Raw genomic sequence first — 14,106 nt, 5'->3', positions numbered from 1 at the left:
GGCCATTTCCCAGCTCTCTGGAAGACCTGTGCCTGTTTGCCTTGTATGCAGAGCCTCTCTCTCTTTGGGAGCCTGTCCCCATTCGCAGTCTGTCCCTGCCTGCAGCATCTGTTGTTACTAGCAGAGCTTTGCCTGTCTGCATAACCTATCGCTGTCCACGGGGACTTCCCCTGACTGCAGACCCATGTCTGTCTGTACCGCCTGTTTCTAACTCCCTGTTTGCAGAGGTTGTCCGTAGACTCAAAGCCTGTTACTGTCCACAGAGCTCAGCCCTGTTTCAAGAGCACAGACACAGACGGCAAGCCAGATCCCAGTTTGCAAAGCCTCTGTGCCACCGTCTGTGGTACCTGTCCTGGTTTGCTGGCACTTGTGTTCCCATAGCCACCTGTGTGCCTAATGAAAGGCACAGTCTATGATGAAGGTGCTTTGGGGAGCTGTGGGTAAGGACAACTCTCGCTTGGAGCCCACAGTACGGGCAGCCACTGCCTAAGGACTCTGGCTCTTGTTCCCTCCCTCTCCCCTGCCTGACCTAGGATGGACACCAACAAGGGCCTCCCAGCCATGGAGAGCCACAGGGACCTCCACATATGGATCATTGAGGTGAGTGGCAGGACCAGACAGAAGAGCAAGTGACACAGAGTGTGCGGGTCTCTGAGACGAGGTTTCTCCCGCCGGCGACTCAGAGCTCCCTCCCAACCCCACCCCAGAGGGCCAACCCCACCCCAGAGGGTCATGGGGCAGGGTTAGGAGGAGGTGTCTCTCCCGAGATGGCACTAGGCACCCTTCTCTCCCAGAATCTGAAGATGGTGCCGGTCCCCAGACGGGCTTATAGGAACTTCTTCGAAGAACACTGCTACATCGTTCTGCACGTGAGCACTTGAAGAGTCTGTCGGGGCGGGGCGGGTCCTGGTCCAGTTGAGGGGTGGATGGTGCAGACTAAGCTACGCCCTGGGGAGAGCCTGGCTAGGAGCCCGAGAATCGCATCCCAAGGTGGGGTGGGGCGCTGCTGCCCTTGAAGCCCCTTCACCCTTCCCTCCCCATTCTCCATCTCCGGCGGGTGGAAGCCATCTCCCCCAAAGCCCTTGGTACATCCTCGACCTTGGTCTTCATCTCTGCCTGGGGCCCCACCCCAGCCCTGGGACCTCATCCCTCCACACACAGACACACAGACACAAACACCTGGGCCCTAGGTCCCTCAGAGCCTGAAGGCCACACAGGGGGCCTCCAAAGACCTGCACTACTGGGTGGGGAAGGAGGCGAGCCGGGACGCGGAGGACGCGGCGGGCTCCTTCGTGCAGCACCTGCAGGAGGCGCTGGGTGGCGCCACCGTGCAGCACCGCGAGGCGCAGGGCCACGAGTCCGCCTGTTTTCTCAGCTACTTCCGCCGGGGAATCATGTGAGTGAGGGGCAGGGGCGGTGGGAAAGGGGCTGTGGGGTGGCCCACAGCCAGGGGCGAGTATCTCCCTCGTCACAATGTGTGGGGTGGGTTTGGGGGGGGGGGAGGAATAACTTATTAACATGCAAATCGTACCATACAACCTACCCATTTAAAGTATGCAGCTCTGTGGTTTTTAGTATATTTAGACTTTTGCGACCATTACCACCATGGTAGAACATTTTCATCACCCCAAAAAAGCAGCCCCCTCCCCTTCAGCAGCGCTCTCCATTTTCCCCAGTATTCCCTGCCCTCGTCTGTATAGATTTCCCTACTCTGGACACTTCATTTAAATGTAATTATACACCATCATGTATAGATACACCACATTTTATTTATGTATTCATCACTTACTGGACATTTGAGTTGTTCCCCCTTTTTAGCTGTTCTGAGTAATACTGTTATTGACATTTGTATACAAGTTTTGGGGTTTTTTTTTCAGTTGTACTGATATATGTAACTGACATACAGCACTGTCTAAGTTTAAGGTTACAGCATAATGGTTTGACTTGCATATATTGTGAAATGATTACTGCCGTAAGTTTACTCACTGTCCATTATTGTATGCAAGTTTTTGTGTGGACATATGTTTTTCATTTTTCTTGGGTGTATACTCAGAAGTGGACACCACTGTTGCTTTGTTTGCCTTTATGTTACTGTGCCCTGTAGAAATATGTCTTTTGCTGTCAGTTGCTTCAAATATTTGTTAAATTAATAGTTGCAATATATTCGGTTGAACCTAAGGAAATAGCCAGTATTCGATCATCTCTGTTGGACCTAATACACGTACGTAGCATATACATAAACACGTGCACACATGTATACCTGCACATGTATACCTGCAGAAAACACGCCACCCCATGTATGTCGGCCTACAGATGGGCACAACTACACACCTGTGACTACTCATGTCCATGTAAACATACGTGCATTTGTGTGAATCCCAGGCACTCACATCTATACTCACACAGATAAACAGATACACATTATGCCCCACATGCATACATGTATACATGCACGTGTCCACGTATCTACACACAGATAAACCAATGCCCCACGTGCTTGTGCACACATGTTCATAGCTACTTGCGCACATGTATCAGGCACGTGTGGGTCCCCACATGCGCGCATGCATGTGCTCACATCTGAGCTCACCCCTGCACGTGGCAGCACGTGGTCTCACATGAGACCCCATGCTCTCCTCAGCTACAGGAAGGGAGGCCTGGCCTCTGGCCTCAGTCACGTGGAGACCAACATGTACAACATCCAGCGACTGCTGCACATCAGAGGGAGGAAGCATGTGTCAGCCGCTGAGGTGAGGGCTGCCAGGGATGCCCCTTGACCTTGGACTCAGTTGGACTGCACGTACTGGAGTATAGGGAAGTATGGAGGGTGGCAGGGGACCGGGGAAACGCAGGCAGTCAGCATTCCCAGATGGCTGAGCCTGATGACGGGAGAAAAGGCAGAGCCAGGCTCCCAGCACCCCCTCGCCCCTGCCATGGCTCCTCTGACCCTCAGTTTCCTCTTCTGTTTCATGGGCACATTACGAACCAAGGAGGTGAGGCAGACAAGGTGGTGCACCTGGAGGGCCCTTGTCAACAGCACAGTGGGAAGTAGCGTGATTTGGAGTGGGGTGCACAGCCCCACACCCTCATACACACTGTCATGGTCACCTATAGGCACACACAGTGTCTCCCACTGTTACCCTGGGGCCACGCAGTCCATAGAGTGCCCCTTCCTTCCATCTGTCAGAATACCAATGTTCTTATGAGAACAAGAAATTTTACTCCCAGCTGGTGTGATGAACAATCAGGAGTTTGATGCCTGTGATGTGAAGGGTCACACCTGAGTTGTGCATGTTACTGTCTACATGGTATGTGGCAGCTCTGTGACTCACAGACCTTCCTACCCAGGCTCACACTGTGTCACCCACTGATTCAGTGACCATACATCCCTGATTGTGCAGGGCCAGCGTGCAGCCCCAGGTTTTGCCTGTTTTTCTGATATAATTATTTAGAGCCCCCACTTTTACTCTCAGAAGTGTCTCTGTTGGGATGATAATTGCCCTTATCCACAGATGACACACCATCCCTCACACAGGCACACCTACACTGTCACCGGGAGCCCACACACTTGTTCACATTGGATGTACCCCGACTTGTGTCCACGAGTACATGTACAGACACATCCACGCCTGTGGATAAACTGACGCAAATGTCCCACTTGTATACATCTGTCCATCTGTTCACACATGGACAGCTACAGACGTGCATTGAGGGAGAAGTGTCATTCTCAGTCACAGACACCCTGTGAAATGCAGCGTCACCTGCGGTCACACACACACACAGATGCACCCAGCCCCCAGCCGCATACACAGAGTGACCCTTGAGGTCTCACATGGTTACACGGATGCATGCCTGCAAAACTTAAGAGCGGTGTCACACTCACACATATACCCAGCTGCACACAGCTTCACACACACAAGTGACACACCAAAGCTGTGCTCACATAGGCAGGGACAGGTGTGGTGCCCCTCCACCTGGGGTGATGCCCTGTCTCCCTCCCTGTCCCCCTGGCTCTGGCAGGTGGAGCTCTCCTGGAACAGCTTTAATAAGGGAGACATCTTCCTGCTGGACCTGGGCAGGATGATGATCCAGTGGAATGGGCCGAAGACCAGCATTGCCGAGAAGGCACGGGTCAGTATGTGCCTGGGAACTAAGGGGTGCAGGGCTCAGGGAGAGGGGTGGTCCTCCAGGTGCCCATCCTCCAGCCACCCCAAGAGGGGGGCTTGGCTCTCTGCCTGAGAACCTGAGGAGCACCTGCTAGGTACAAGCAGAGTCAAGATCCTGCGGTGGTGGTACCGTTGGATGCCAGGATAAGGGTGTGCCTCCCCTTGCCCCCAGCCTCTGGGAGCTAAGCAGTGACAGGAAGGATCAGGACTGGACTGCCTGAGAGGTGAGGGGGCGGAGCCTGCTGGGGATGCCCTGACCACCGGGACCGCTCCTGCAGGGCCTGGCCCTGACCCGCAGCCTCCAGGACCAGGAGCGTGGTGGCCGTGCACAGATTGGCGTGGTGGATGATGAGGCTAAAGCCACTGACCTCATGCAGATCATGGAAGCTGTGCTGGGCTGCAGAGTGGGCAACCTGCATGCCACCACGCCCACCAAGAGTATTAACCAACTGCAGAAGCCCAGTGTCCGCCTCTACCAGTGAGCAGACCTTGGGAGCGGGTGGGGTGAGTGGAATAGCCTGGGCCTGCATGTCCATCATTCCTGCAATAACACAGTGTCTCTAGGAAGCCCTCCAGAAAAAGCTCGTGAGTTTCTGGGGCAAGCCGTGTGGGACCTCAACTCAGGGCTCCAGCCCCCATACCTTCTGCCTCTGGGTAGAGGTGGGTAGCTAGAGTGGAGCCAGGCCAGGGACAGGCTGAGCTGCCCACATCTGGATGCCTGTCCCCTAGTGTCTATGAGAAGGGCAAGGACCTGGTTGTCCAGGAGTTGGCGACCTGCCCACTGACCCAAGACCTACTGCAGAAGGAGGTAAGGCAGGCCCAGCCCCAGCCACCCCATCCATCCCCACCTACCCTACAATCCCAACCCCTCTACTGACCAGCCTCACTCTCGGTCTCAGGACTGCTACATCCTGGACCAAGGTGGTTTCAAGATCTACGTGTGGCAGGGATGCATGTCCAGCCTCCAGGAGAAAAAGGCTTCCTTCCGCCGGGCTCTGGTGAGTCTCAGAGGCACACAGCCCTGCCCTGGAGTTTGAAGGTGGAGGCCCTGGGGTCTGAGGGAGGAAAGGGCCCTACCCTGCAGCCTAAGCTGGGAGACATCCATGTCTTGGGGTCTGAAGGGAAAGATAATCTTGCCCTGGGGCCAGCTAGGGGATACATCTGTCCTGGGAGTCCTGTCTGTTGGTGGAGGACATAACCCTGCCCTGGGGTCTAAGCCTGGAGACCCACTGCCCTGTCTGAGGGAGGAGACACAGCTGTGCTGGAGGGTCCAAGGGGGAACACCTGGCCCCTCTCTGGCGTACTGCTGGCCTGAGGCCTGCCTGCCCTTAGGGCTCTGACGGCGAAGACCAGCATCTGAGAGCCTTCTGCACTGGCACTCCCTCCTTTTGCAGGAGTGGGTAGCAGGGCTCTGCCTGGGGTCTCTCGCGCGGTCATGGCCAGCCCTTCCTGAGGCCTGGACTAAGGGGACCCTGCCTGTCCTCAGGGACCTTGGAGAAGTCGGTAGTGCTGAAGCCAGCTCCTTAAGCTGGTCATGAGTTCCGTTAATTACCGCTGCTCAGGGCAAGGCTGGCCCCGCAGCTGGTGGGTGGAGCAGAGCAGTGAGCCCTCGGGCTGCATGCCTGACAGAGCCCCCACCCCAGGGCTTCATCCAGGCCAAGGGCTACCCGAGCTACACCAACGTTGAGGTGGTGAACGACGGCACCGAGTCGGCTGCGTTCAAGCAGCTTTTCCAATCGTGGTCTGGGGAGCAGGGCAAGAACAAGAATCCGCGTGGGATAGGTGAGGGGGTGTGGCCGGAGGGCAGGGCGGAGCTCCAAACCGAGGCTTCCTGGGGGGCGGGGCCCGGGAACCTCTATGGGATGTGAGGGGGCGTGGCTGGAGGGGGCTTCCAGCGGGATGGGCGGGGCGGGGACACCTTCTGTCCCACCCTCAGGTAAATTGCTTCAGGTAAAGCTGGACGTGGGCAAGCTGCACAGCCAGCCTGAACTAGCGGCCCAGCTCCGGATGGTGGACGACGGCTCAGGGGAGGTGGAGGTGAGGGGCACTGGCTTGGCTTTGTCTTCAGGTAAACCGTATGACTGCCACGGCCACCTGCTCACCACATACTCATGGCACAGAAGCACTCAGACACTTAATTGTGCCCTTTTGTCATATGTATATATCTATGACACAATCATACGTATGACAGTATAGACACACACTCACACCCTGTAATTGCACTTACAGCCGAGTGCATAATTACAAACACGTAACTGTACAAACTCTACCTTACACATGATCACAGCCCAACACACCCAACCCCCAGCACACAGTCACACACAGCCACCTGTCTGGTCTCAGACCAGGGTTCTGGAAGATGCAGGGGTTGGGGGCCACTTCCAGGCTCTGTACAGGGCTGAGTTGCATGTTGACTTATTGGCTCACCCCTGAGCAGGGCCCTTAATTCCTTAGGGCCTCCGTTTTTTTAATGCATAAAATGGGGGTAAAAGCTGTGGTCCCCTCAGCCCTGAGGCTGGTGTGGAATGCTGTAAGATTATGGGAAAAGTACAGCTGGGCCTGTGTGAATGGTGCTCGTTCTCAGGGTGGGTCCAGGTCAGAGAAAATATTGTTTCTCCCAGGTTCCCTCCAACATTTGTCCTAATATGGATTGGTGGGGCAGTGAGTGGGGAGAGACTGAGACTGGAGGAGACAGGGTAAAGGGAGAGGAGGGGGAGCATGGAGAGAGGATGACAAAGAGGGGGAACAAGGGGAGGCAGAGGAGAGAGACTGAGAAAGATGGGAAGGAGGGAGGAGACAGGCTGGGGGAGGAGATGGATGCAGAACAGGGAGAGATGAGGGCACAGGGAGAGGAGAAAGGGGATCAGGGAGAGATGGGGTGCCCAGGGAGACAGGGGGCCAACAGGGAGAGAGAGAAAAAGAGAAACAGGAAAGCAGAGAGAAGGGCAAGGGCAGAAGGAAGGAGGGCTCTGCAGCCCAGGCCCCAAGCACAAAGGCGGGGGGGGGGGGACCTCCAGCAGACTGGCAGGCAGACAGGGGGAGGGCGCAAGCCAGGAGGCCTAGCTGCCAGGTGAGTGTTGCTCCTGGAGGCGTTTGGTCGCAGTCAGCCTCTTCTGCAAAAGTCAGGATTCTGGGTGCTCTGGTCTTTTCCAAAGACTGCTGTCAGGCTCTGTGGGGGCACTGGATGTCCTGACATTGTTTCTTGCCAAGTCAAGGGAAGCATCATTACCCCCACTTTACAGGTGGGGCAACTGAAGCTGGGAAACATCTCACTGCCAGTGGGGGTGACGCTGGATTTAACTGGGATCTGCCTGGCTCCACAGCCCGTGCTCGGCTTCCCACACGAACAGGAAATCACACTGATAAGTGTGATGAAGTGTTTCCCTTTTAGTCTTTGAACAGGCTTTGCTTTTTCAAGTGACACTTGAAAAAAGGAAATTTTTCCAAGATCCCCAAGGCCTGGCTTCTGCCCGACTGCCCCTGCCCTGGACTGAGCAGAGAGCAGCTGGGCAGGACCTGTCTGCACCTAACTCAGGCTGCAGCTGATGGGGTCAGACTGGAGTGGCATGTATGGCAGGGCTCAGGTCTGTCTTGGCAGCCTCTGGAGTCCTCATCACTTGTATGTCCCAGGTACCGCGTGCCGACTCAGAGTCCCGGCTGAGTTCAGGCTGGCGCGAGTGTGGTGGGTCGCTGGGGACCACGGGGGAAGCACAGAGCGTGGGGTGGGCACAGCTGGGGGCGAACCCCTTGCCTGCACAGACAGGGCAGGCCTCCGGGCTGCACGGAGCTTCCTGGCTGGATACAGGGTGGGTGGGCTGGTTCAGGCGGAGGCGCCATCTATGCCCATTGATTCCCTGCCCCCCAGGTGTGGTGCATCCAGGACTTACGCAGGCAGCCCGTGGACCCCAAGCATTGTGGACAGTTGTGCGCAGGCAGCTGCTACCTTGTCCTCTACACATACTGGAATATGGGCCACATCCAGTACCTCCTGTACCTGTGGCAGGTGTGCCGGCCTGAGGCGGGTGGCGGGCACTCTCAAGCCCCAGAGCTGAGGATCTGAGAGTGGGATATTGGAGCTGTGCCAGCCCCTCACCACCCCCACCCTCAGGGCCTCCAGGCCTCCGCACAGGAGATCAAGGCCCTGAGCAGCAATGCCGAGGAGCTCGACCTCCTGTACCATGGAGCCCTGGTGCACGAGCACGTGACCATGGGCAGCGAGCCCCCTCACTTCCTTGCCATCTTCCAGGGCCAGCTGGTGGTCTTCCAGGTAGGGCCCACTTTGCTGCTGTGGTCACAGCCTCTCCGGCTCCTCCATGGACCCATAGCCTTTACACACACGTACTGAGCTCCTTCTCTGCCGGCCAGGGACCAATCTTCCCACCCTCAGCTTCCTGGGGCTTGCTTGTCCTAGGCCCCAGAGCTCCAAGAGTGACCCCTGCCTGAGTTTCTTGCCCTGTCCACAGAGCCAGCCAGAGAGCAGAGGCACAGGGGAGGAAGCTGAATGGAAAGGGAAACAGTCATGCCTGGGTCACATGCAGGCAAAGCTGCTCCCCGCTTTCTGCCTTCCAGGCCTGGGGCAACCGTGCCCTGACCCCTGGGAGATCGGGGAGGGAGCCATTTAGAAAGTTCCCTATTCTAGAGATGGGAGCCTCACATTCCACACTCAGAGGGTCCAGAAAACAAGAGGGGGTCTGGAGCCCGAGGGCGCTGTCCCCCTGGGAGAGGGAGGCAGTCCGGGAGCCCTTGGCTCAGCCTAAGGCCCAGCCCTCTTGTAGGGGAGCACTGCACACAGTGGGAAGGAGCAGCTGACATCTGCCACCAGGCTCTTCCACATGCGAGGCACCGACAACCACAACACCTGGACCGAGGAGGTGCCAGCCCGTGCCTCATCCCTCAACTCCAGTGACATCTTCCTGCTGGTCACCACCGGCTTCTGCTACCTCTGGTTTGGGAAGGTACCCCAGCAGTGACCCCCTGATTCATGCCCAGGACAGTGGTTCCAGGCCAGGGAAGGGTCCCCTCCACAGGGGAGGCTAACTCCAAGTCCAGCCTCGGATAGGCCCAGAAGGGGGTGGGAGAGAGGCCACAGTGTCCCCTCTGGAACCTGGGGGAAGCTACAGAGTGACGGATGGACCTGGGCATCCATGGGTCAGAGCCAGTCTGCGCCCAGGTGGCCTCCCCTCCTTCCTGCCTCCTACAGGGACCACGTCCCTTCCCCAGTCTCTTGGGGGAAAGGAGGAGGCCTAGTCCAGATTGCCAGAGTTTTCTCTAATCTTCAGCATAAACCATGAATGATCTCCAAGCCTGAGATCCCCATCCTGTGCTCTGGACCTGGAGAGGGTCCCAGTCCCTGTGACCTGGTCAGCTGAGGAGACAGAAGCCAGGAGGAGGAGAAAGGGAGGTCCTGCTCATGTGTGCCCATCAAGCCTTGGCCTCCCGTGACTCAGGCCCAGCTCCCCACATGCCCCGCTGGTGGAGGACATGGGGCTGGAGGGGAAGACCCCTCCCCCTGCAGGACCCGACCCAGCTCTTTGCCTGTAGGGCTGCAGCGGTGACCAGCGTGAGATGGCACGGACGGTGGTCACTGTCATCTCCAAGGAGAACAAGGAAATAGTGCTGGAGGGTCAGGAGCCTCCTCACTTCTGGGAGGCCCTGGGGGGCCGGGCGCCCTACCCCAGCAACAAGAGGTGACAAGGCGGGGAGGAGGGTGCTCTCCTGACCCAGAGGAGGAAACTGAGGCCCGAGAGGGTGGGTGACTAATTAAGGATCACACAGGGAGCTGGAGAGGCCAGACTAGAACCGAGAACTCGGCTCCCTGACCCAGGAGCTCCCAGGAGCACAGCCTACTCTTCCCTCCTCAGTCCCCGCGCCACCCCACCACCAACTTTGAGCAGGAAGATGCCGGGAGAGCAGGGCAGTGGCTCCCTCTGCTGGCAGAATGTGCTCCCTGCATGGTCCCTGTCCTGGACCATCCCATTGGCAGAGGGCCAAAGGGGAAAATGCCGTTCCCCAACCCCACAGTCCTCAGGGGGGATGTCCCAGGGTATAGTGTAAAATGCCATATGGGTGAGCAGTGTGTGTGGAGTGTGCGAGAACAATGTGCGTGGTGTGTAAATGGGTAAGGGTGTGTTTGGGAGAGGAGGGCAGAGGGAGGCCTCACAGGGACAGGGAGCAGAGTACGGTCCGCTCTGTGTCTCTGGGCCCTGACTGTGCCCTATACCCCCCCAAGTCTCCTGAGCTCCTGAGTGCTGCCGTCTGCCCCCTCGGCCTAGCTTCCTTCCTCCCACCTTGGGCCTGACGCCTGGCTCCCGGGCTCCCGGCCAGGGGTGGGACCAGTGACTCCTCCCTCCACACTAAGCCAGCTGTCCCTTCCTTCCCTCCCTCCTGGGGAAATTCACGGGACAGCTTGGGCCACAGAAGCCTGTGGCTGGACATGCTTTCCCCATGGACACATGGGGACCTGGAGGCCTAGAGAGGGGCAGGGCATTCCTGGAGGGGCTCGTGGGATGGGGGAACTCAGAGGCAGAGCCAGTGCCTCCTGCTCCAGGAAGGGATGTGTCCCAGCCCGGGGGAGAGGCCCCTGTGCTGAGGGCTGGCTTAGCCCGGCTGGTCTCTTTGCGCCCCTCACGGCCTGTGCCATGCTGGCCAGGCTCCCCGTGGATATGTCCGGCTTCCAGCCCCGACTGTTCGAGTGCTCCAGCCAGACAGGCCACCTGGTCCTCACGGAAGTGGTGTTCTTTAGCCAAGAGGACCTGGACAAGTATGACGTCATGTTACTGGACACCTGGCAGGAGGTACGGCAGCCCCGGGTGTGAATGGGGTGTATCAGCGCCTGTGTAACTGGGTGGGAGTGTGTGTGACTTTGTGTTTCTAGCCATGAGACTGTGTATGAGGCTGCAGATGAGTGTGTGACTATCTATGACCCTATGACACTGAGTGACTGTGTGACCATGGATAAGAGATAGAGGGTACTCTGTCCCAGAAAGGCAGTGGGAGAGTGTGGCTGTGTGTCTGGATCTCACGTGTGGTCGTGACCAGTTTTATAGTTGGGTATAACTCCATGTACCTTGTGACGGTGTGTGGGGTGACTGTGTGCCTGTGGCTGACGTGTTAGGCTGTAGAGTGACTCTGTGTGTGTGTGTGTTTGTGGTGCCTCTGTGTGCCTGCATTTGATCTCTAGTTTATTCGTTTCCTCTCTGATCTTCATTATTCCCTCCCTCCTGCTGACTTTAGGTTTTGTTTGTTCTTTTTCTGATTCTTTCAGGTGGTAAAGTTTTTTTGAGATTTTTCTTGTTTAAGGAAGGCCTATATTGTTATGAACTTCCCTCTTAGGACTGCTTTTGCTGCATCCCATAGATTCTGTATGGTTGTATTTTCATTGTCATTTGTCTGTCCATGTGACTGATTTGCCTTTGTGTATGTGGCTGTGTGTAATGGCTGTGTGGTCGAGTGATTGGCTGTCACCAACCATAACCAGTGGCACTGTGTGAGAGGCTGTGTGCCTGGCTGCAGGTGTGGGTGCCCAGGTGACTGTGTCACCATGTTTCTGTGTGGCTGGATGCAATGGTGTTTCAGGCTACCTGTGTTTTTCAGGCAGTGCTAACCGTGTGATCCAGTGCGGTTGTGTTTATGTGCGACTATGTGTGAATGTGGGTGACAGTGTGGGTGTGACTTGCTGTCTGGCTGGGTGGTGACTGATTATTGTGCATCTGTATAGCTGTGGTCGTGCGTGTGTGTGTATGTGTGTGTCTGTGTCACTGTGCCTGGGACTCTGTGTGAATGTGGTGAGGAGGCCTACAGGCTCCCATCTGACTCTGAGCACAACAAAGCCCTTCCTCCAGCCCCGTCCCCCCGCCTCCACTTGCCCCTCCACTCCCTCCGCTCCAGCCACCATGGCTTCCTGGCCACTCCCCAAACATGCTGGCAGGCTCAGGGCCTTTGCACTGATTGTTTCCTCCACTCAGAACACTCCCCTCCACCAAGATATACATGTGACTTGCTCTCCCACCTCCCTCAGATCTTGGCTCAAATGTCATCTTCTCAGTAAGGCTCTGCCTGACTCTTAATTTAAAATGACAGTACTCCCGCACACACCACACTCATCTGCTTTTCCTGCCTTATTTTTCTCCATCTGATATACTACATGTTTTACTTATTTTTGTGTCTCCCCCAGTAAAATGAAAGCTCTTCGAGGGCAGGGAGTTCGGTCTGTTTTTTTTTCATGGTTGACTCCCCTGTGCCTAGAGCAGTCCCTGGCACACAGTCGGTGCTCAGTGAATATTTGTGGATTGGTTGCACACAGGCGTGCCTATGACCTTCTGGCGTGTTTATGGGTGTGTGGGTGTGCGGCTGGCCTGCTGGGCGGGTCTGGTTGGCTGGGATGTGTGTGGGGGCTTCTGAGACCACCTGAGGGACAGGGGTGGGAAGGAAGTGGTCAGCTCCCCCCACCCAAGGCCAGGCCCCCTCTGTGGCCCAGATCTTCCTGTGGCTGGGGGAAGCTGCGAGCCAGCAGAAGCAGGAGGTGGTGGCTTGGGGCCAGGAGTACCTGAGGACCCACCCGGCAGGGAGGAGCCTGGCCACGCCCATCGTGCTGGTCAAGCAGGGCCACGAGCCTCCCACCTTCACAGGATGGTTCCTCACCTGGGACCCCTACAAATGGACCGTGAGTGAGGCCGGGAGCCCCCCACCTCCTCCCTAATCTGGGGAGAGGGGCCTGCCCTGTCCAGGGACCTCCAGGGTCGGGGGTAGGGAACCAGGTCTTGTCCTTAGGCCCATTGCTGGCTCCCATGGGTGCCCCTCCATCTCACCCTGTCCTGGTTCTTGCCCCTAGAACAACCAGTCCTATGAGGAGGTGGTGGAGGGCAGCCTGGGAGCAGTATCTGCCATCTCTGAGATAACAGCAGTGCGTACTGGGGCCTCCAGAGGTCTGGACCCTGGGAGGGGGCAGGGGTGGCATTTGGGGACAAGAGGGCCGGTGGGCTCCTGGTGGCCTCCTGTGGGAGCCTTTCCCCCATCTTCCCCAGCCTGAGTCCCCTCTCCTGACAGGAGATCAACAACTTCCAGATGTCCAGGTGGCCAGTCAGTGGCAGGGCAGGCCCGTTGGCCCAGCAGGCCCTCAAGGGCTCCGAGGACAGCTCAGAGAACGAGCTGGCGCTGGGCCCCAAGGCGGACTGTGGTGGTGCCAGCACCAGCAGAAGCACCAGCACCAGCACCAGCACCAGCACCAGCACCAGCAGCTACCCCAGCAGCCCCAGATGCGTGAGCAACGGGGGCCTGCCCCGAGAACAGCTCATGCACCAGGCCGCTGAGGACCTGCCAGAGGGCGTGGACCCAGCCCATAAGGAGGTGGGTGCCTGAGACCCTCTGCCACCCACTCACTGCCCCAGCACTGGTAGTGCATCTAAAGCTGAGCTGGAGCCGCCCGGGGCATGCCCCACTGACGGTGGGCAAGTGGACAGGCTGCCCAGAGATCTGTTCCAGATGGGGTGATGGGCCGAGAGATGTGGGAGAGGATGACACTTCTGGGTGGGCGGGACGGGGTTCTGGGCTCAATCGATAACCCCACTTCCTTTGCGTCTCCCATCCCCTGCCCAGTTCTATCTCTCAGACTCTGACTTCCAAGATATCTTTGGGAAGTCCAAGGAGGAGTTCTACAGCATGGCCAAGTGGAGGCAGCAGCAGCAGAAGAAGCAGCTCGGCTTCTTCTGAACCCAGGCCCTGCCCCTCACATGGCCAGACCCCCGCGGGCACCTCCTGACACCCACCTGAGGCCCTGGGGAGGCCCTCCTGGCAGTCTCTACTCAGAGACGCCTGGGTCACTAAAATAAAAGCCTGTGGTCATCACAAGGTGTGGTGAGGGGCCTTTCGGGTCTGGGTCACTCAGTTAGGGATGCCTTTGGGGGGAGCAGGACATTCCAAAGACCAAGCCCTCCATACCCTC

General features: G+C 57.4%; 1 protein-coding gene across 8 annotated transcripts in view; it reads left to right on the top strand.

The window, feature by feature from the left end:
• The window catches only part of VILL (villin like), a 32,637-nt gene that overhangs the window by 9,762 nt on the left and 8,769 nt on the right, over window positions 1-14,106 (top strand). For 4 of the 8 annotated variants that reach the window (XM_064496735.1, XM_031469951.2, XM_064496734.1 and 1 more), the window contains 19 exons: window positions 534-600; window positions 795-869; window positions 1,191-1,396; window positions 2,642-2,750; window positions 4,021-4,131; window positions 4,445-4,644; window positions 4,896-4,974; window positions 5,066-5,164; window positions 5,810-5,948; window positions 6,103-6,203; window positions 8,032-8,169; window positions 8,275-8,433; window positions 8,942-9,121; window positions 9,708-9,853; window positions 10,816-10,960; window positions 12,643-12,828; window positions 12,997-13,068; window positions 13,212-13,511; window positions 13,761-14,012. In XM_064496735.1, the coding sequence (XP_064352805.1) occupies window positions 535-600; window positions 795-869; window positions 1,191-1,396; window positions 2,642-2,750; window positions 4,021-4,131; window positions 4,445-4,644; window positions 4,896-4,974; window positions 5,066-5,164; window positions 5,810-5,948; window positions 6,103-6,203; window positions 8,032-8,169; window positions 8,275-8,433; window positions 8,942-9,121; window positions 9,708-9,853; window positions 10,816-10,960; window positions 12,643-12,828; window positions 12,997-13,068; window positions 13,212-13,511; window positions 13,761-13,874 (2,625 nt within the window). In that variant the 5' untranslated portion in view covers window position 534 and the 3' untranslated portion in view covers window positions 13,875-14,012. Of the gene's footprint in view, window positions 1-533; window positions 601-794; window positions 870-1,190; window positions 1,397-2,641; window positions 2,751-4,020; window positions 4,132-4,444; window positions 4,645-4,895; window positions 4,975-5,065; window positions 5,165-5,809; window positions 5,949-6,102; window positions 6,204-8,031; window positions 8,170-8,274; window positions 8,434-8,941; window positions 9,122-9,707; window positions 9,854-10,815; window positions 10,961-12,642; window positions 12,829-12,996; window positions 13,069-13,211; window positions 13,512-13,760; window positions 14,013-14,106 lie in introns of those variants that run through there. The other 4 variants (XM_064496737.1, XM_031469953.2, XM_064496736.1 and 1 more) reach the window with 4 other exon arrangements.

This window comes from Camelus dromedarius, chromosome 17 (assembly GCF_036321535.1).
Source record: "Camelus dromedarius isolate mCamDro1 chromosome 17, mCamDro1.pat, whole genome shotgun sequence".
Classification (NCBI taxonomy): domain Eukaryota; kingdom Metazoa; phylum Chordata; class Mammalia; order Artiodactyla; family Camelidae; genus Camelus; species Camelus dromedarius.
Note: the sequence above shows the minus strand (reverse complement) of the source record. Positions and strands in the feature narration are given on the sequence as shown.